At 47.1% G+C, this 21,961-nt stretch overlaps 1 protein-coding gene across 5 annotated transcripts in view; it reads left to right on the forward strand.

Annotated features, from left to right (window-relative positions):
* CASP9 (caspase 9) overlaps positions 1-21,961 on the forward strand; it is a 24,341-nt gene continuing 2,380 nt past the window's right edge. The window contains exons 1-8 of one of the 5 annotated variants that reach the window (XR_012079493.1): positions 1-222; positions 2,973-3,369; positions 10,434-10,468; positions 11,354-11,530; positions 11,954-12,043; positions 13,256-13,403; positions 19,967-20,257; positions 20,765-20,874. Coding sequence is in view for 4 of the 5 variants with exons in the window: in XM_072975333.1 (XP_072831434.1) it covers positions 91-222; positions 2,973-3,369; positions 10,434-10,468; positions 11,354-11,530; positions 11,954-12,043; positions 13,256-13,403; positions 19,967-20,146; positions 20,765-20,874 (1,269 nt within the window). In the remaining variant the exon portion in view is untranslated. The other 4 variants (XM_072975333.1, XM_072975335.1, XM_072975336.1 and 1 more) reach the window with 4 other exon arrangements.

The raw sequence follows: 21,961 nt of genomic DNA on the forward strand, positions 1-21,961 counted from the left end.
CCCGGGGCGGGTCCTGGGGAGCGGGCGGGGCGCGGCGGCCGAAGCCCGGAAGCGGACTGAGGCGGCCGGGGTCCCCGCCGTCTACCAGCCATGAACGAGGCTGACCGGCAGGTCCTGCGACGGTACCGGTTGCGGCTGGTGAGCGAGTTGCAGGTGGCCTCGCTCTGGGACGCTTTGCTGAACCGCGAGCTCTTCACCCCCGACATGATCGAGGAAATCCAGGTGCGCCCCGCCCCCCTCCAGCCGGCGCCCCCAGCTTCCCGCGCGGCAAACAGACTTCAAGGGGACAGCGAGGCCGCGTGGAGAGGGTTGTTAAAGCCACACCATGACTTAATGGCCGAGCTTCCACCCTCCCCTGCCCCGTCTGTGCCACACAGCACCCACGCCCTTTCGGTAACCATTGTGAGGAAACCCTAAATCGCCCAGAGGAACCAAACAACCCCAAACACCTCTCCCAGGGTTTGCTGAAGCGATCCCACACCCTGCACTATGGGAGTAAGCTGTTAGCTGCTGTAGCGCTGTGCTTCTTGCCTGGAGGCATGCCTGTTTTTCCCTCCTGTTGGGTGGAAATTCGGGGCACCAACTTGGGAGATCTGACTGCCTTGCACTGTATCCTCCCCGAGCCTCAGTTTCCTGAACTGTTAAATGAGGACAGCAGTAATATTTCCACGAGGGCTAAAAGAAGTGATGGGTGTAAAACAGTAAAGTGTCAGGCACAAGAGTGAGGGCACATCCTATGGTAGCTGGCTGTGCCCGGTCTTCCTTGGCCAGCCCCTCCTGTGTTAAGTTTATGTTTTGTAAGGGGTTTTGGAGACGAGGGGCTCCTGCAGGTAAAGAAGAGAATAGTAAAGTCAAACATTTGAATTTCTCTAAGTTTTTAAAATTTTGTTTGACGGAGAGGTAATTAGGTTTACTTATTTATTTTTAATGGAGGTACTAGGGATTGAACCCAAGACCTCGTGCATGATAGGCATGAACTCTACCACTGAGCTACTCCATCTCCCCTGAGGTGCTCTTTAAAAGCACTTTCATGTCTGTGTTATTTGACCCTCACTGCAGGCCTGTGAGGTAAGGAGGGGACAGGAGGCATTTCTTATCATGACATACAGAGGGTGGGTGTGGCTTCCTGGGACCTTTGGATGGTGCCCTGTGGGCTGCTTACTGCCCAAGTGTCCAGTTTCTGCATTACCAGGAGCTTGGCCTGACCCAGTGAGGAAGTCTTTTTTTTTTTCTGAGGAAGTCTCTAATAGGACAAATATCATATGGAAAGTTGTCAATGAATAATAATGTTTAAAGAATTCTTATGCGCACCTGCTGTGTACTAAGGGGTGGAAATGGTTTGAGGCCACCCCCTTGCCTTCAGGTACATTCACAGGGGTCATAAACTCAAATGCCCCCAGAGGCCCAGTGGGTGGGAACTGCAGCAGGCAGCCTCTGTCCTGACCCCCAGCTCCAGCTGAGGGTGGTCATCCCAAATGTGGCCCAGTGTTGCCAGGTCTTTCACAACAAGAAGCTGGAAATCTTGATTTCCATGTCAAGTTCCCGGATTCAGAATTTTTAAAGAATGTCTTGTGAACAAGGGGCCACCATTTTGCCTTATGGGTCTGGGCTGTCATCCTACTTTGTTACATATGACACATTAGCAAGTTGCAACACCTTTCTTCCACTCAGTTTTCCTCATCCATAAGGTGGGAATAATTATAATTTAACCCCTTAAGGTTGTTAAGGAAGACTGAAATGAAATGATGCGTTTAACAGTGACTGGGAGTGTTCAGTAAATGTTGAGAGACATCAAAACACCACGATTTCTTTGCAGGGGAGTAGGCATGTAGCTAACTTTTGTGGGTGAGAATTATCTTCTCAGTGATAGTGTAGGTCTGTACTATTCAGTTTAGTAGCCATTAGCCACGTGTGGCTATTTAAACGGAAATATGAAGTCATTAACATTAAACAGAATAAAAGATGCAGTTCCTTAGTCACATGTGCTCAGTGGCCACATATTACCAATGGCTACCATACTGGATGGCACAGATAAAGAACATTTCTATTACCACGGAAAGTTCTCTTGGACCATGCTGCTGGAGGATGTTTGAGGATTGGGTGGTGTCTCAGCCCTGTGGCACTTGCCCAGAGCTGAGCCTCAGAGGACAACCAGCAGATGACCAGCATCTTCCTCCTGCCCCCTATCTTAGTGACCGGCCCCACCATCCTGACACCTGTCAACCTTGACCATTCCTGCATCTTCACCATCTGCCCAATCAAAGCCCAAGTCTTGTCAATTTTCCCTCCTGATTTCTCTGGTCGGTCCCCTCCCTTGTCTCTGCTCCAGCTGCAATGTATTTGCCACCCCCTGACTCAGCTGTGGACCATGCCCTTCCATAGTCCACTCTGCTCCTAGGATGATTTTTCTAAAATGCAGATCTGACCCTGTCACTCCCTTACTAAGACTCTTTAGTGGCTCTCAGCTTTCTGGGCGTGACTGCGCAAAGGTCTCCTCTCTCGCTCTGTTCCCCACCCACCTCTTATATCTCATTTCTCTGAATTCACTTCCTAATGTTCCCTGGGGTCTCAGCTAAGGTATCCCCTCCTGGAGGTTTCCCTGACCGCTTAAGGCTGAGTTGAGTGCCCCTAAACCCTTCCAGCCCCACGTGCTTTCCTTTCAGGCACTTCTTGCCTTGCTGTGTCTTTGTGGATTTGTCTGTTTGCATCTCCCACTGGATGTTTGCTCCGTGAGGACTGAGACTGTTCGCTGCTGCATTTTTAACACTTGGCATGGTGCTGGGCACACAGTAGACACCTCCAAAATACTGAATGAATAGGTAAACAAAGACTGGTTGGTGGCACATGTTCAGTGTGCCAATTTTTGCCCACGTGCCTGATTGGTTAGACTTAGGTTAATGCGAAATGAGGGGAGAGGGTGAGAATCACAGAAAAGCGTGTGATAATTGTGCCATGTCTTTCTTTCCAAACAGCGGGCAGGCTCTGGGTCTCGGCGTGATCAGGCCAGGCAGCTGATCACAGATCTAGAGACTCGAGGGAGTCAGGCCCTTTCTTTGTTCATCTCCTGCTTGGAGGACACAGGCCAGAACACGTTGGCTTCATTACTGAGGACCAGTAGTCAAGCGGCAAGGCAGCATCCGGAGGCCATCAGACCCCTGGATCTTAAGCCTGTGGTGCTGAGGCCAGAGGGCCTCAAACCAGAGTCGCTGGGAGTGGGTAAGCAGGATCCATTGATGCCAACCCCAGGAAAACTCGTTCCAGTGGTGCTGGGGCCGAAGGAGCTCTGGCCGGCCAAGCTCAGGCCCGAGGTTCTCAGACCAGAGGCGCCCAGGCCAGTGGACATTGGTTCTGGAGGACTCAGTGATGTCTGTGAGTACCAAGTGGTTGGCGGGTGGGCATACTGGGCGGTCACTGAGGAGTGACCAGTGGTACAGCTGGGTGGGCTGAGGTCTGGCACTGCACATACCCTTCCCTCCTTCCCTCACAGCACCCTGCAAGGCAGGGCATCATTAGACCCATTCCTGTAGAGGAAATTGAGGCCTAGGGAGATTAAGTAATCGCCCAAGATCACAAAGCTACATCCAAGAAAATGCAGAGATCCGGAGAGTGCAGTTGGATAATTTTTACCTATGTGGACACACAGATAATGAAACCTCAGATCGTCAAGACATAGAATGTTCTGGTGTCCTAGAAGACTCTCTTGTAACTCTTTCCAGTTTATTCCCACTCCTCCTCCATCCGAGGGAATCGCTATTCTGATCACTGTTGCCATAGATCCCTTTTGCTTGTCCTTGAACTTCAATATAAATGAAATCCTATGTGCTCTCTGAGTCTGGCTTCTCTTGCCATCATTATAGTTGTGAAATTCATTCATATTGTATGTATCAGTAGTTAGTTCTTTTTCATTGTGAGGTAGTTCTTATTCTGCATCATCCACAATCTGTTTGACCATTCTCTTGTTGATGGGCATGTGGGTTGTTTTTAGTTAGGGCTTTGTTTCCATGGCAGCACACGGAGCTCCAGCACTTCCTATATCATGGTTGCCTAGTGGACCATCGTGTGGTATGGATGCTAATAGTAATAATAATAATAATAGTAGTAATAATAATAATAATAATAATGATTAACCTTACTTTTTGCAAGGAGTGTGCACATAAATGACTCAATTTAATCTTACCAACTCTCTTGGAAGGTACAGTTTTCCCATTTTACTGTTGAGCAAAGTGAGTAACGGATTGAGAAATGACTCACCCCAAATCACATAGCTGGTGAGACGTGGGAACAGGATTGCAGTCCAGGCATCCCCGCTGTCTGGCCTCACAAGTGCTTTGCTCTGTATTTCATTTATCCAGCCCCTGTTCATGGACATTTGTGTTTCTGCCGTGGCCTTGCGTGTTCATCTATTTCCGACTGTGGATACATTTTCAGAAATGAAATTACTGGGTTAAAGGGTCCGTGTTTCTAGCCAGTAGATGCTGCCAACTGGGACTTCAAAAAAGCACCATTTTAAAATCACACCAGTCGTAGGTGAAGGAGACCGTTTTCCTCCGCTCTTGCCAACACTGAGTATGAACCTTTTTTCCTATTTGATGGGCAGAAAGTGGTATGTGTTTTCTGTGCTGAATAACTGTGATTTTGGATGACTCATTAACACAGAGAAACAAGTAAACATAATGAGGGCAGCAGAGAGGATGTGCTTCTCCCTTCTCTTTGTGCTGGAGACACAGGTGTATCCCTGGTGATACTCAAGCCGGGACTGATTCTTTTGCACACACGCTTACCTCTGTGTGCTTCTTGGGAACTGTCAGTTTGGGAGAAACTGCTCTCATGCATGATAGGCGTGACCACGTCATCCTCCGTGAGGGTCCCCGAGCGTGCTGTGCTCCCGCACCCCTCCCTGCCTTTGTTCCTGCTGTGCCCTCTGCCTAGAACCGTCCCTTCCTCTTTCTTTTGGTACATCTGTTGACTTACTCCCTCCACATATCCCCGTAGCCCACTGGCCTCTCAAGAACAATCATTTTGCTTTGCGGACTTTTTGTTTTTTAAGTAAAAATTAAAATTTCCCCCCAGCTTTATTGAGATATAATTGACGTATAACATTGTGTGAATTTAAGGTGATGATTTGATACATGGATAAATTGTGAAATGATTACCACAATAAAGTTAGTTAACACATCCACCAACTAACATAATTAACACTTTTCTGGTACGTATGGTGAGAAGATTTAAGATTTACTCACTTAGTAACGTTTAGGTATATAATACAGTACCGTTAAATATAGTCACTGTGCTATACATTAGATCCCCAGAACGTATGCATCTTATAACTGGAAGTTGGTACCCTTTGATCAACATGTCTCCATTTCCCCAGCCCCTGGCAACCCACATTTTACTGTTTCTATGAGTTTAGCTTTTTTAGGTTCCACATAGAAGTGAGATAGTAATATTTGTCTTTCTCTGTTTGACTTATTCCATTTAGCACAGTGCTCTCAGGGTCTATCCATATTGTCACAAGAGGCAGAATTTCCTTTTTTATGGCTGAATGATATTCCATTGTGTATATACACATTTTCTTTATCCATTCATCCTTTGATGGACACTTAGGTTGTTTCCTTGTCTTGCCTATTGTGAATAATGTTCCAGTGAGCATGGGGGTGCATATATCTCTTCAAGATCCTGATTCCATTTATTGGCTATAGATGCAGAAGTGGAGTTGCTGGATTGTATGGTAGTTCTATTTTTAATCTTTTGAGGAACCTCCATATTGTTTTCCCTAGTGGCTGTACCAATTTAGATTCCCACCAACAGTGCACAAGGGTTTCTCTACATCTTTGCCAACATTTATCATCACCTGTCTTTTTAATAATAGCCATTCTAACAGGTTTGAAGTGATATCTCATTGTGGTTTTGATTTGCATTCCCCTGATTAGTGTTGTTGATCATCTTTTCATGTAGCTGTTGGCCATTTGTGTATCTTCTTTGCAAAAATGTCTTTTTAGTCCCTCTGTCCATTTTTAACCTAGATTATTTAAAAAAATTTTTTTTTGCTATTGAGTTGTATGAGTTTTTTATATTTTGGCTATCAATCCTTATCAGATATGGTTTACAAATATTTTCTCCCCTTCTGTAGGTTGCCTTTTCATTTTGTTGATTGTTTCTTTTGCTGTGCAGAAGCTTTTTAGTTTGATGTAGTCCCATTTGTTGATTTTTGCATTTGTTGCTTGGGTTTTTGGTGTCATATCCAAAAAATCATTGCCAAGACCAGGATCAAGGAGCTCCTCCCTAATGCTTTCCTCTAGGAGTTTTATGGTTTCAGCTCTCAATATTTAAATCTTTAATCCATTTTGAGTTAATTTTTGTGAGTGGTGTAAGATAGGGGTCCAATTTCATTCTTTTTCATGTGAATATCCAGTTTTCCCAACACCACTTACTAAAGAGACCATCCTTTCTCAATCATATGTTCTTTACTCCTTTGTCAAAAATTAATTGCCCATGTATGTGTGGGTTTATTCCTGGGCTCTCAATTCTGTTCCATTGATCTGTGTGTCTATTTTTCTGCTAATACCATGCTGTTTTGATTACTGTATCTTTGTAATATAACTTGAAGCCAAGGAGTGTGATACCTCAGCTTTGTTCTTGTTTCTCAAGATTGCTTTTGCTATTCGAGGTCTTTTGTGGTGCCATATAAACTTTAGGATTTTTTCTATGTCTGTGAAAAATGTTCTTGGGATTTTTGATAGGGATTGCATCAATTATGTAGATTCCACTTGTATATATTTTTTTAATCTTTAAAAATATTTTTTTGTTTTGTTTTGGGGGGGAGGTAATCAGTTTTTTTTTAAACAAGGTACTGGGGATTGAACCCAGGACCTCATGCATGCTAAGCATGCACTCTACCACTGAGCTATACCCTCCTCCCTCAATTTTATATTTTTGATGTCACAATTTACATATTTTTTAAAACTTGAAAGTAATCTTAAATTAACATTTATTTAGTGCCTACTTGAACTTAATACAGAGAAAATTAAGCAGATATGATTATTGGTCTGGAGCACATAAATTCTAGTAAGAATGAAAACTGAATAAAATTGTAAAAGACATACATACTGTAAACACATCTAAGGAAAAAATGAGAAAAGCTAAAATGGTAGTAAAAGAAAATGTCATTACTACTCAATGAACCTTTTCATGGCTGTTGCACTGGAACTGTGCTATAATTTCCTCAAAGGTCCAGGCTGGCAGAATATTTGACAATTTACATCTTTTTATATCCATTAACAAAGTATTGTAGCAATAATTATATATGATACTTTTGTCCCTTAACTTTTATATTAGAGTTAAGTGGTTAACATTCTACCATATCACAGTATTAGAGAATTCTGAATTTGATCACATACTTAACTTTTACTGGTGTGTTTTATATTTTCATGTGTTTCCATGTTACTAATTAGCATCCTTTCATTACAGCTTGAAGAGCTTTTTTCAGCATTTCTTATAAGTCTGTGATGAACTCCCTCAGTTTTTATTTTGCCTGGGAAAGTCTTTTATCTCTCCTTCAATTCTGAAGGACAGCTTTGCTGGGTAAAGTATTCTTGGCTGGCAGTTTTTCCCTTTGAGCACTTTTAATGTATCATCCCACTCTTTTCTGGTCTGTAAGCTTTCTGCTGAGAAGTCCGCTGATAGCTGTAAGTCGGTTTCCTTGTATGTGAGGAAGTTTTTTCTCTTGCTACACTTACTTATTTATTTATAAATCAAAGTATAGTTGATTTACAATGTTGTGTTAGCTTCTAGTGTACAGCATAATGATTCAGTTACATACATAGATTCTTTTTCATTTTCTTTTTCGTTATAGATTTCTCTTGCTGCTTTTTATAATTCCTTGTCTTTGATTTTAGACAGTTTTATTATAATATGTCTTGGAGAAGATCTTTTTGGGTTGAGGTTGTTTGGGGACCTATGAGCTTCATGAACTTGGATGTCCAGATCTTTCCCCAGATTTGGGAAGTTCTCAGCCGTTATTTTTTTGAATAAGCTTTCTGTCCTGTTGTCTTTCTCTTCTTCTGAGATTCCAATAATGCATAAATTGTTTCTTTGAATGAGATCTTACAGGCTTTACATACACAGCCTTTCTTCACTCTTCCTCATTTTATTTTCTTTGTTCTCTTCTGAATGGATCACTTCAAATGACTTTCTTCTACAGATTCTTTCTTCTGCTTGGTTAAGTCTGATGATGATTCCTGTTGCGTATTCATTTCATTCATTGTATTTTTCTGCTCTACAATTTCTGTTTTGTTCAAAAGATTTCTATTTCTCTGTTAAACGTCTCCTTTTGTTTGTATATTGTTTTCCTGATTTTGTTGAATTGTCTTTCTGTGTTTTCTTGTAGCTCGCAGAGCTTCCTTAGGATGAAAGTTTTGAATTCTTTACTGGGAAAATCACAGATTTCCATTTCTTTGGGGTCACTTACTGTGGAAAATTATTGTGTTCCTTTGGTAGTGTTATGTTTCCCTGATTTTTCATGTCCCTTGAAGTCTTGTGTTGCTGTCTTTGCATTTGAAGACACAGTCACCTCCTCCAGTCTTTATGGACTGGCCTCTTCAGTGTGTCCCATCTTGCTGGATTTTCTGCACCTGAACTTCTCTGCTGGACTCCTGGACTTCTACAAAGACACTCTCGTCTGTGGGTGATTGTCAAACTCAGCGTTCTTTGGGAAGGGGAAGGTGGTAGAAAACTCTTATTCTGCTGTTTCGATGATGTTACTGCCTCACTTTGTGGATCATTACTGCTAATTCAGGAAGTGAATACATCCCTCAGTAGTAGATGATGGTATATTTTTGGGGTGCAATGGAATTTTGGAAATGAGCAATTGTTTCAGAATTAAGTCTGCTGTCTAAAAGGAGCCTTCAGGCTAGGTGAAACCATTTCTAATTTAAAAAATTGGCTGTGAATGCATTTCTGGCATGGCTCTTAAACTGGCAAGAGAATATTTCTCGACAAGGCCCAGGCCTGCTCTGAGCAGTGAACGACACCATCGTCGGACCACGAGTATAGTCTCCAGTGTGACTGGGAGGGAGTCGGTGTGTTCTCTTTGTGTCAAAAAGAGATGTCTCATAACCTTAGAGGGTGGTGGCCAGTAGACTTCTGCTCATTGAAATGAAAGAAAGCTCTTTTGATACTGAAGAAACATGATGATCGTCTTTACTCATTTATTCATTCTTCAGCTATTTCCCGAGGACCTACTGTGTGTTAGGCTCCATGGTTTCAATGGAGAGGGAGCAGACCTGGAGCTTCCTGATGCCTTTCTGTTCTGGAATTTCCCTTTCTTTCTTTCTTTCTTTCTTATGGTATATACATATATACACATAAGTTTTTATTGAAGTATACTCAGTTTATAATGTTGTGACAATTTCTGGTGTACAGCATAATGCTTCAGTCCTACATAAACATACATATGTTCATTTTCATATTCTTTTTCACCAGAAGTTACTACAAGATATTAAATATAGCTCCCTGTGCTATACAGTATGAACTTGTTGTTTATCTATTTTATATATATTAGTATCTGCAAATCTCAAACTCCCAATTTATCCTTTCCTCTGGTAACGATAAGTTTGTTTTCTATGTCTGTGAGTCTGTTTCTAGTTTGTAAATAAGTTTCTCTTTTTTTTTAGATTCCACATATAAGTGATAACCTATGGTATTTTTCTTTCTCTTTCTGGCTTACTTCACTTGGAGTGACAATCTCCAGGTCCATCCATATTGCAGCAAATGGCATTATTTTATTCTTCTTTATGGCTGAGTAGTATTCCATTGTATAAATATACCACACCTTCTTTATCCAGTCATCTGTCTATGGACATTTAGATTGTTTCCATGTCTTGGCTATTGTACATAGTGCCGCTATGAACGTTGGGGTGCATGTATTCTAGAATTTCACATAATGGAATCACACTGTATAAAACCTTCCAGCTTTTTATACTTGGCCTGGTGTTTTGATGGTTATCCATGTTGTTGCATGTATCAGTAGCTCATTCCTTTTTAGGCTGTGTGGTATTCCTCTGTACGGCTGTATCACGATTTGCTTGCCCATCAGCTTGTTAATGGGCATTTGGGTTGTTTCCAGTTTTGGGGTGATGAGTAAGGCTTCAGTGATCATTCGTAACCAGGTCTTTTTGTGACAGTTGTGCTCATTTCTCTTGGGTATATACCTGGGAGTGGAATTGCTGGTCAGAGGGAAGGTGTGTGTTTAACTTTTTTGGAAACTTCTAAACAGTTCTCTAAGGTGGCTGTGCAGCTTGATTCCTACCAGCAGTGCCTGAGGGTTCCCAAGTTCCTGCCCCTCTGCGTTTCTGTGGGGGCTATTCTCGCAGTGTCCCTTGCCCTTCCCCTGTTGGACCCCAATATTCATATTCTCCCTCTTTCTCTTTCTCCAGGTGCTCAGGACAGAGCCAAGGGAAATGCCAATTTGGTGAGTCTTCATGTGATCTGGGGCCAGTTGTGTTGGCTTCGGGCTCCTCTGCTCTCCACTTCCCAGGTCCTTCCTGCAGCCATGTTGGGAGCCTGGGGAACCCAGCCCAGCTGGAGAGAGGGTCGCAGTCCCAGCCCCACCATAGCACCCAGCACAGCTCTGACTGGAGCTGACTGTCCAGCCCCACTCTCCCCTCATCTGTGAAGTCAGGAGTTAGAGCTAACGAGGGGTGGCATCAGAATCAGCCGTGGCACCCGCCCCAGACCAGGTCAGTCTCTGCTTAGTTGCAGCATTTGTCGTGTGGCTCACGTGTGTAGCCCCTGGCTCTGTACTGGAACACCTGGGAACAGACCATTTGAGTTTCTAGCCCTCTGGAGCCGTCAGCCTAGCAGAGGCTAGGGACACAAAGAAATATGAATATAAGTACTGTTAAGTTCCGTAAAGGAGAGAGTTACTAGGGAAACGTGGAGCCTCTGGAGGAAGTGACCTCAGGCTCTTCGAGGGTGGCCTGGGCAAGAGTCTGCCGACAGAGCCCAGGATTCTCAGGTGCTCCCCTCGACTGGGCGAGCTGCTGGGCCTTTTGGGGGTGAATGTCGAGGGAAGTTGGATTTCTAAGCTAGCAGCTCCACCCCTGACTACTGTGAAGGGAGCTAATCTTCCACCCCAAGTTTAGCTGTTCGTCCATCACACGGCCAGTGCTCACCCCAGCTCGCTCCGCAGTCTGGCATGCTGAGTGGAGACCTCGCTCCTCCTCCGCGGGGAGGCAGACTCCGTTCCCTGTGCCGTCTCTCCAGATTCTCCTCCCCATCAGTGGAAACAGGGGGTCGCCTTCTCTCCTGAGGAGTGCAGGGAGACCCAGCTTACCCTGGTCCCTGTGCTTGGCAGGCCTATGTCCTGAGCGCGGACCCCTGTGGCCGCTGCCTCATTGTCAACAACGTGCACTTCCGCCGCGAGTCGGGGCTCAGGACCCGCGCCGGCTCCAGTGTGGACTGTGAGAGGCTGCAACGGCGGTTCCGCTTGCTGCACTTCGTGGTGGAGGTGGAGTGTGACCTCACGGCCAAGGTACGGTCCCTGCCCGCGGAGAGAGATGGGGGCGGGCGGGACGGTGTCCTGCAAGGGACCCTGAAAGCAAGCGACTCCCCGAGACGAGCCCTTCCGTCTGTGGGACCATGAGAGGCAGTAGGGCTCAGTGGTCACCAGCGCAAGCGTCAACCTCAGAGACCGGGGCTGAGGACCGGCTCTTCCCCGGCCTGTGTGACTCCTGGGCCTTAGCCTCTTCGTCTAGATAGCAAGAATCATTCTCACCTCCCAGGGTCGTAGGAGTGCGTGAAGAGTGGCCAACACAGCACCTCTTCACCAAGAAGCGTGGCTCTTGTGAGTGCTGTGACAGTCATTACTTCAGTACTGGCCCTGGGAGCAGGGCGCAGGCCCAGGAGGAGACCTGAGCTGTCAGTGTTCTGACTCACCTTCAACTCTCTCTGGTAGCAAATGGTCCAGGCGTTGGTGGAGCTGGCACGGCGGGACCACAGCGCTCTGGATTGCTGCGTGGTGGTCATCCTTTCCCATGGCTGTCAGGTAGGAGGCCGCACGTCCTCGGGCAGGTGCTTAGGAGGGCTGCACTGAGAGGCCGTGAGGGAGCCCGTCCCTTCCTGTCTCCAAGACACCCTGGGCTTAGTGGGAAGAGCCGTGGGGCCCTGTCCACCTCCCGTTCTTTTCTTAGGAGCCATTTGGCCCTCCCAGCAGTTGGGTGCTTTTCTGGGCGGGCCAGTGTTTCTGGGAGAAGCCACCTGGGAGAGGCAGGGAGAGACAAGCTCTGCTCACAAAGCTCCTACCCTGCATTTTGTTCAGAACCCGGCACAGCTCACAAGAGCTCGCAGCTCCTGCCTCAGTCCTGCTGGGTGTTGTCCTGGGCTCTTTGCCAATGGCTGGGAGTCAGGACACTGGGACCTGCTCTGGGCTTGGCCACTAACGTGCTGCATCATTGTGGCCAAATCCCTCCTCCTTCCTGAGCCTCAGTTTTGTCATCTTTCAAGCTGAAGCGTTGGACAGGACAGAGGTTACAGAGGGGGCCGGTAGTCCCCTTGTGGGTTGCACAGTGTTTTCAAAACTGGCAATTTTTGTGCAAAAATCAGGATTTCCAGCTTCTCTTGAAAAAACACAAAAGCCCACTTACCAGGCCAGCATCCTCACAGAGTGAGACTCTGGCTGATGGGTGGGTAGAGGCTACCCCTTTGGTCCTTTCACTCATAGTGTGGCCCCTAGACCGCCAGCATGAGCATCACCTGGGAGCTCGTGAGAATGCAGACTCTCATTCAGAGCCTGCACCTTAACGAGATCTCCATGCACATAACGTTTGAGCAGAATTGGTCTTGAGTAGTGGTTCTTAACGTTTAGCTGCAACAGAGGCGCCTGAAAGACCAGATTGCTGGTCCCCATGCCAGGGTTTCTGATTCAGGAGGTCTGGGTGGGGCCCAGGAATTTGCGTGTCTTACCCCAGGTGATGCTGATGTTGCTGGTCCAGGGACCACACTTTGAGAACCACCAGTCTAGACCAAGCTGGCCAGCACTCTCGACTTGGGCTGTCTGGTGCTTATAGGCATGTGAGTTTGAGACCCCTGGAATAGAGGCTGACCAGGGGCTGCCCAGAACCAACCTGCTCTGTCAAAACAGCCTTGTGACCCTGGTTGGGATCTTCTAAGTGCTTGATCCCCCACAAAACCTCTGAATAGGCTGTTGGATTCCTACCCTAACTTCTTGGTTTTGTAACCAGGATTTTTGATCTTCTAGGCCAGCCACCTCCAGTTCCCAGGGGCTGTTTATGGCACAGATGGATGTCCTGTGTCCGTTGAGAGGATTGTGAACATCTTCAATGGAACTGGCTGTCCCAGCTTGAGAGGGAAGCCCAAGCTCTTCTTCATCCAGGCCTGTGGTGGAGGTAAGCTGGTCGTCAGCCTCCCTGCAGGTACTTCTCGTGGGGAGGGAGCCGCTGCCTACTTCCTTCTCCACCAGACCCTCATGATGTCCCAGGGGGTCTCCAGGAAATCACAGGGTCCTGAGCACTGTCCCTGCTGGGCAAATGTGGCCCCTCCCTGTAGCTGAAGTAGCCTCAGCTCTGTCCAGCCTTTAGAGGTTCGTGTCTACCTTCTTACAGTAGCATGAGGAGACCATTCAGCTTCTGCCACTTCAACCCCAGAGACTTGGGCAAAACAAACAAAGCAGAGGAGAGAGCAAAACTCTCATTTTCTTTATCATCAGTCCCCTGACCTCCATCAGCTGGACTCCCTTCCCACTCTCCCAGAGAAAGGGAGGCCATCACTGAATTAATTAATGGAATTCCCAAGGGCCTAGATACTTGGATTCAGTAATTTTTAAGGATTATTTAGATTATTAGTAGTTTGGCCATATACCCTGATTTTAGACTCCGCATATGAGTGATACATGGTATTTTTCTTTCTCTTTCTGTCTTACTTCACTTAGAATGACATTCTCTAGGTCCATCTATGTTGCTGCAAATGGCATTATTTGATTCCTTTTTATGGCTGGGTAGTATCCCATTGTATAAATATACTACAACTTCTTTATCCAATCACCTGTCGATGGACATTTAGGTTGTTTCCATGTTTTGGCTATTGTCAATAGTGCTACTATGAACATTGGGGTGCATGTATCTTTTTGAATTAAGTTTCCATCTGCATATATGCCCAGGAGTGGGATTGCTGGATCATATGGTAAGTCTATTTTCAGTCTTTTGAGGAATCTCCATACTGTTTTCCATAATGGTTGCACCAAACTGCATTCCCACCAACAGTGTAGGAGGCTTCCCTTTTCTTCACACCCTCTCCAGCATTTATTGTTTGTGGACTTTTGAATGATGGCCATTCTGACTGGTGTGAAGTGATACCTCATTGTAGTTTTGATTTGCATATACCCTGATTTTAAACCTAAGCCCTACTTCACCATTACCTGGTTTTCTTATAAAATAAAAAAAGAAGAGGGGGCAGGATAATAGCTCCCTGGTAGAGCATGTGCTCAGCATGCATGAGGTCCTGGGTTCAATCCCTAGTACCTCCATAGATAAATAAATACATAAAACTAATTACCTCCTCCCCAAAAATAAAAAAAGAAGGAAGAGAGAACATTATGTGTCCTGGATAATGGGACGTGATGGGGTGGGAACACTGGGAATTCTGTCCCAGGGAGTCCCCTGTGCCCTGGGCTCTCCAGGGGCGGGGATGTCTGAAAGGCGTTATCAGGTCCTTGTCCTTTGGCCTGATCTGCCAGAGAGGTGGGCCTTGTTACACCACAGAGCTGTCCAGCTTGTCTAAGTGGCGGCCGTGCACGCAGTGACTTGTAACATGGGTGCCTGTGGCTTATTCTCCTGCACACGTTCATTTGTCCCATACTGTTCCAGGTTTCTGGGGGTGGTGGGGAGGGTGGCCTAGGAGGGCAGGCTCTGGTCATATGATTCATCCGATAAGTTTACTGATCACCTGCTGTATATACCAGGCTGTGTTTTAGGTCCTGGGGATACAGGACAGATGGGTCCCTGTCCCCTGGAATTTATAATTTGAATGGATCTATATTAAGTTACTGTCATGATCCACACCCATAATTTGGCCACTTACTTCATGCACAACCATGTGCCAGTTAATCTCTAGAAGTCTTGGCAAGTAAGGATAGTAACAGAGCCTAAGTCTGGCGTTACTATGATAATATCTAATGTGCTAATTATTGTGTCTCTTAATGCACTTAACACCTCGTTCACTTCCCTAACTGGAAACCTGGCCTAACCTGGCCTCCCCTCCTCCTGCTGACCCCAGAGGACTCAGTGTCACATAACAGCCCCACCCCTGTCACCAGCACAGTTATCTCAGAGTGATGGTGACAGGAAGGTGGAAAGGCTGCAGTTCTTGTGTTAAAATCCTTTCTAATTTGTCTTTCTTCTTATGATCCAGGATGTATGGTCAAGTGATGTTCTTACTCTGAAGCATGTGGTCCTCCTTTCTCCTATGAATCAAATGGAAAACAGAATGGGCAAGGGAATTATGAGCAAAGGGGAGCTGGGATCCTGGCTTTCTGGGAGACTTAGTTAGCTGGTCTTCCAGGCCAGTGCCTGCCCCACTGCCCATTCTCAGCAGCAAGGAGGATCTTTGCGTGTCACTCTTTGGACTCCTTAGTGGGGCCACAAGGCCCTTGATCTGGTCCTGGCCACTTTGCCTCCCCAGCCTGGTATGCCATCCTGCTTAACCCCCCAGCACTGCTCAGCCTCCCCACAGGCTCTGACTTGCTCCTCAGACTTTGTGTGTGCCGTTCCTCTCCTTTGTCTCCTGGGCAGCTCTTAGCATCCATCCTTCTGGTTACAACTTATTGTCATCGCCTCCAGGAAGTCTTCCCTGAATACCCCCTCTCCTGTACAAAGTCAGGGTTCGCTGGCCCTTGTGCTCCTGCAGCCCCTTCCCTCGTCATAGCACTTCGTCCTCATATAGAGATGACCTCCTCCCCTGGCCAGCTCTCCCAGGGCAGGGCCAGGCCCATCTGCCCTGCAGCTGGGTCCCCGGCCTGGCACTAAGCTCACAGTGTGCTTGCATCTCATGTGGATTCTAATTGCTTGAACTTGAAATTGAAGCATATAAAACTACCTGTGAGCAAAATTTGAAGTAATGTACACTCTCGCCATTAAAAGCAAGATCAAACAATCACTGAGAATAGCAGGATTCCAAAGCTGGACAGCAGAGATTGAGATGCCACCTTTGGAGTGTGTTCGGTCCCTGCTTAGCTCCCTGCAGGCTGTGTGTTCCTGTATTTAACGCTGCTGCCACATGGGGGCGCCACCATCTGCTGAGAACAGAAATAGCCATGTGTTGGGGATCTCTGTCAGTGTCCCGTGGGGTGTCTTCTTGTTCCATGTCTCTGAACGTCAGCCCTGGATTTTGGTGACTCGTGGTTGCTCTTTTAAGATTCACTGTTGTTACAATTCAAAACAATTTGAAAATCCTCTAACATGCTCTCTACCCCTTCATGAAGAGGTAGCGTGAGCACCAAGGAGGAAGTAACGGTTGTGGGTAAGTAGCCTGATGAATCGGCCAAAGCTGGGCGGCCTCCGTTAGGTCGAGCTGTTCATTTTGGGGTGACCCCGCCAGAACTTTAGAGATCACGCTGAGAAGGCGGAAAGGAGGAAGACTTTGCTGCAGTGGGTGTGGAATTTGTATGCCGAGGGAACAGCTCCTCTTCCCGCTGTGTATTTGCTCTTATGGGTAGTTCGTCTTCCTTTTGGGGAGGTTTGAGTCAATGAGGCTCCTTAACAGCAAAGCAGTGCCTAGAATGCGTAGCCCCCAGGCGAGGACTCAGCTAGCAGCCTCTGTCTGTTCCCCCATCTTCTCCTCTTGGACCGTTGTCTCTGCCCCATTGTCATAGGCTGTCCCTCTGCCCACCCCTTAGGCCATCCCTACAGCATCCCCCGCTGTACCCTGCTGCCCAGGAAGCCCCATCTTATGTCCCCCCCGACCTCGCCCCACTTCAGATCATTCCCAGACACCCGGGGCAGATTCCAGAATCTTGACCAACAAAGAAACAACCGGAAGTGGTGACCTGAGAAAACTGTAGGTTAGTCCGGCTTTCACAGCTCTAAGCAGCCCCCTTTTCAGGCTTGGGGGCTTCCATGGGAAGCCACACGGTAGTTGAGAGGCAGAAAAATGTATGGCAGAGTCCTCGTCCCCTGCACATTGGCTGTGAGACCACAAATTACTGTGTTTATGAGCTTCAGTTGTCTGGGGTGAGAGGTCAGTAGATGCTGGGGTTATTATGGGGTTTCCAGAGCCATCTCTGGCCTGTCTGTCCCCTGCAGATGGGACCCCAGCTTCCTGGATGAACCATGACCTCCCTCCCTCCTTGCTGTTACCCACCATGGGTGCAGTTCCGCACCCCCACCCCGGCCTGCCTGACAGGCGCTGTTTCTCCCACCAAGACTGTTCCTCCTTCTCCCATTGGAGCCTGGGTCACAATTTCCTGCTTCAGAAACCCTCCCCTCAGGACCCCTCTGGGCCACTCCGCCCTCTGCCTGTCTTTACTGAAGCTCTTTTCAGCCCCTTCTTTCTGGAGTTGGACCCTGCAGTGAGCTCATCCCAGAAGACGTCCTGCAGTGTCACCACCCTGATGGCTCTGTGGTTGAGCTGTGTGTGGCCCCAGTCCTGCCCCACCCCCTCAATTTTCCAGGCCTACCACTGCTTTGGGGAAGTTTGGGTTTTAAAACTGAAAAGACAGGAAATATGACAACTTAAAAAAAAAATCCATCCAGAATTCTGTGAGCCTGACCCGGCCGTCTCATTTTGCCTCTTAACCTTTGGATCTTGGCCTGCCTTTCTCATCAGACATTATCCTTGAGGAGTTTCCCCATGTCTCCACTGTCCCCATCGTCACTAGTTCACATGGCTTTATGATCTTGAATTTTAGTGATATGCACTCATTTACTAAACCATTTCTCTAATGTTGGCCATTGAGGTGATATCCAATTTTTGGCTCACATCACCACAAATGTCTTTATATTGAGGGCTTTTGGCTTCTCTTGAATGATTTCCTTAGGAAATTACTGGGTCAGAGGCGTAAACATCTCCATGGATCCCGTTACCTATGACTAGTGGCTTTCTTTGGTTTTCATAAAAGGGTTTGAGATAGTTTAAGAAAGTACAAATGATATAGTAGAACAAAACAGAGAGGAAATAGAAATACAAGGGGAGAAGAAGAGTAAGTTTGGCATCTAGAAACGCATCCTGTGAGGTCCTGCACGCTTGCTGGAGGGGGCCTGCCAATTTGGCTTCGTGCTTCCCAGCAGCCGAGACAAGATCAGGTAAGATAGAATCCTTCCTAGGATCTGCTGATTCGGTATTTGTAAGACAGAAGCCAAGATTGGCAATTCTTCTCTCCTCGGTTGTCTTAGGGGGGACGCTGTGATACAGTGGACAGTTTCCTCAACTATATTCCTACCAAAAAAAAAAAAGATGGGTTTTATATCTTTTTTTTGAATCTGAGTCTCAATGTAAATTGAGGGCATAGGTTTTTTTCAGTTTGGATGTTTAGCCCCCCAGATAGCAGGACCCATCTTCTTCTTTTGTCTTCCTCAGGGCCTGGGTTGGGTGCTCTGTACCCCAGGAGTACTGTGTGTGTGTCTGCCATCAGTGTCATAAACCATGATTTTTTTTTAAATTGAAGCATAGTCGATTTACAGTGTTGTGTTAATTTCTGGTGTACAGCATAGTGATTCAGTTATACATATAAATATATTCCTTTTCTTTTTTTTTATTATACACTATTACAAGGTATTGACTATAGTTCCCTGTGCTATATAGTAGGACCTTGTTTTTTATCTGTTTTTTTATATAGTAGTTAGTATTATTCCGTTTTCTGTTTCTATGAATTGGACTAATCTAGGCACCTCATATAAGTAGAAGCATGCCGTATTTGTCTTTCTGCGACTGGCTTATTTCGCTCAGAGTAATGTCCTCACGGTTCATCCATGTTGTAACCTGTGTCAGAATTTCCTTCCTTTTTAAGGCTGAATAATGTGACTTTTTGGGGGTGGCTTGTTTTTTAGTGACATAAAATCTAGCATTTTAACCTTTTTTTTTTAAATTGAAGTACAGTCAGTTACGATGTGTCAATTTCTGGTGTACAGCAGTGTCCCAGACGTGCATGTACATATATATTCTTTTTCATTAAAGGTTATCACAAGATATTGAATATATTCCCCTGTGCTCTACAGAAGAAACATTTTTAAAAAATCATTTTAAACTGTACAACTCAGTGACAATAAATACATCCTGTTGTGCAGCTGCCACCACCATGTAAATCCAGAACGGTTTATCTTCCAGGGAAGAAACTCCACACCCATTAGCCGTCACTCCCTTCCCTGGAGTGGAGCTAATCTGCTTTCTTCTTGATGCAGTTGCCTCTCCAGAAGAGCTCATAGAAATGGGATCGTATTCTGTGGCCCTTTGTATCTGGCTTCTTTCACTTTGCGTGTTTTCAAGGTCCGTCCACGTTGTGTTATGTATCAATACTTCATTCCTTTTAAAGCCCAGATAATATCTCATTGGATGTTCCTACCACATTTTGTTTATCCAGTCGTGTGTCAGTAGACCCTTGGGTGGTTTCCACCTTTCACCTGTTGTGAATACTGTGATGAGCGTTGCTGTCCGAGTTCTTGTTTGAACACCTGTTTCCAGTTCTTCTGGGTGTGGACCTTATAACTTGTTTCTATTTTTATCGCTGTTTTTAAAATTTCTGCATTCTCAGCCCTCCCCCCTAACTTAATTTAAGGAACATGTAAAACTTTTGTTGTAGTAACAGCAAAGCTTCTGTTTCAGTTTCCGGCTCATGTTTGCCTGGCCCTGGGGCCCCGGGCTCCAGACGGAATCAGGTGTTCCCAGGCCGGATGGTGCCGAGAAGTGAGAGCTCCGGTCTGGGTATTTCACTGACCAGGGCATCTGTTTCTGCTTCCCACAGAGCAGAAAGATCATGGGTTTGAGGTGGCCTCCACTTTCCCTGAAGGCCAGACTCCTGACAGTGACCCCGAGCCAGACGCTACCCCATTCCAGGAAGGCCCGGGCACCGTGGACCAGCCGGACGCTGTGTCTAGTTTGCCAACACCTAGCGACATCCTGGTGTCCTACTCCACCTTCCCAGGTGAGGGGATCAGGAGGGCTTGTCCTCCCAGCCAGCGGTTCCCCTCATCTGCCCTAGGAGCAGCTGTGTTGTGAAGAGAAGACCTGGGTGTTGGTGCCTGTGTGACCCTGAGTAAGTTACTTCACCTCTCTGAGCCTCAGCTCAGGGCCGGGCAGGCAAAGTGCCTAGAATGCAAAATTTTAGGAGACACGCACCCTGGCGTTGGCGTGCGACACTCGTCTCACCCTTGTCTTGGCCCTGCCTTAGTCTTCTTGTCTTTAAAATGGAAATAGTAAGTGTACCTCGGGGCTCATCATGGCGATGAACAAGGTGGCTGGCCCACCACTGAGCACAGTGCCTGGCACACAGCGGGTGTGACGAGTGTTTGTTTCCTTCCTTTCTCACCCCTCGGGAGAGTCATTTGACTTCTCTGAGCCTTGGTTGCCTTGTTGGAAAAACAGGAACCACAACCAACGTCACAGAGTGGGTGGCGAGGATAAAGCAAGGTCAGGATGGGATGGAGCACAGAGCTGTGGGCTGCTGCCAGCTGTGTACCTCAGTCAGGGTCCAGAGGTGGGCCTGCCTGCGTGCGGGGGGCAGGGCAGCTCCCCAAACAGCTCAGCGTTTGTCCTTCTACAGGTTTTGTCTCCTGGAGGGACACCAAGAGCGGCTCCTGGTACATCGAGACCCTGGACAGTGTTTTTGAGCAGTGGGCCCACTGTGAGGACCTGCAGACTCTCCTGCTCAGGGTGAGGCTGCGGGGAGGGGCCGTGTGTCCTCCACGAGGCGGGTGGTGGAGGTGAACAGGGCTTTCTGCACCCGGGCTTCCCCTGAGAGCAGGAGCTTTTGCTCCTCTTAATGCCAGAAGTTACTGCCTGCGTGATGTTTGCCTGTTAGCAAAGGGCTGCCTTTCCCAGCCTCTGAGGCCCCAGGCTTACGCTCCCCTGCTGATGGAGCCAGTCCCCAGGGCCAGGGCGGGGTGGCTCAGTGGCCCCAGCATGGCCCCTGAAGGCAGGTCATGGGTCGTGTATTCTTTGCCTCACCACATAATCTTGACCCTCAAGAACCATGAACCCCTCTTCAGTGTATACCCTTCTCGGGAGGCCCCAGTGAGAGAGGACAGGGAAGGATGGCCAGATCCGGCCCCGCTCAGAGCAGGTGCTTCCTCCGAGGGTCTCAGAGCGCACGTGGGCCCCTCCTGCTCTGCTCAGGTGTGTTGTGCTGGGAGAAGGGGCTGTAAGGGCCGGGACCGCTCCTTCCTCCTGGGCAGGTTCCGGCTGTGTACTTTGCTGAGCAGAGCAGAGGAGAGAAGAAAGCCGGTGCAGGGCCACCACCCAGCATGACTCTGGGGGATGGGGTGGGCACCACGAGCCGAGGCTGCGGCAAGTGAGCCTCAGAGGCAGCCGGGCTGTCAGGGCTCAGCCGTGCGCTCAGCTCCTGGGCCCCAGCTCTTCTCTCAGCTTTTCTTCAGACAAACCTTTCAATCTGATTTGAACTTAGTGAATTTTTGAATTTTGAAATTTTGAATTTTGAGTTTTCCAGATTTGTGGTTGAGATGCTTGTTCTGTAACTCATGCCCCTGACCACCCCCCCAACACGCTCGCATGCACACACACACACACACACACAATCTCTCTCCTCCTGTCTCAAGGAGGCTGAGGCTGTAGTAGAGCTGGTTTTAAAGTGCTGGCTCAGAAGGGAGGGGATACCTCAGTGGGTAGAGCACGTGCTTAGCATGCACGAGGTCCTGGGTTCAATCCCCAGGACCTCCATTAAAGTAAATAAATAAATGGACCTAATTACCTCCCCCCTCAAAAAAACAAAAACAAAAACAAA

The sequence above is a fragment of the Vicugna pacos genome, chromosome 13, assembly GCF_048564905.1.
Source record: "Vicugna pacos chromosome 13, VicPac4, whole genome shotgun sequence".
Taxonomy (NCBI): Eukaryota; Metazoa; Chordata; class Mammalia; order Artiodactyla; family Camelidae; genus Vicugna; species Vicugna pacos.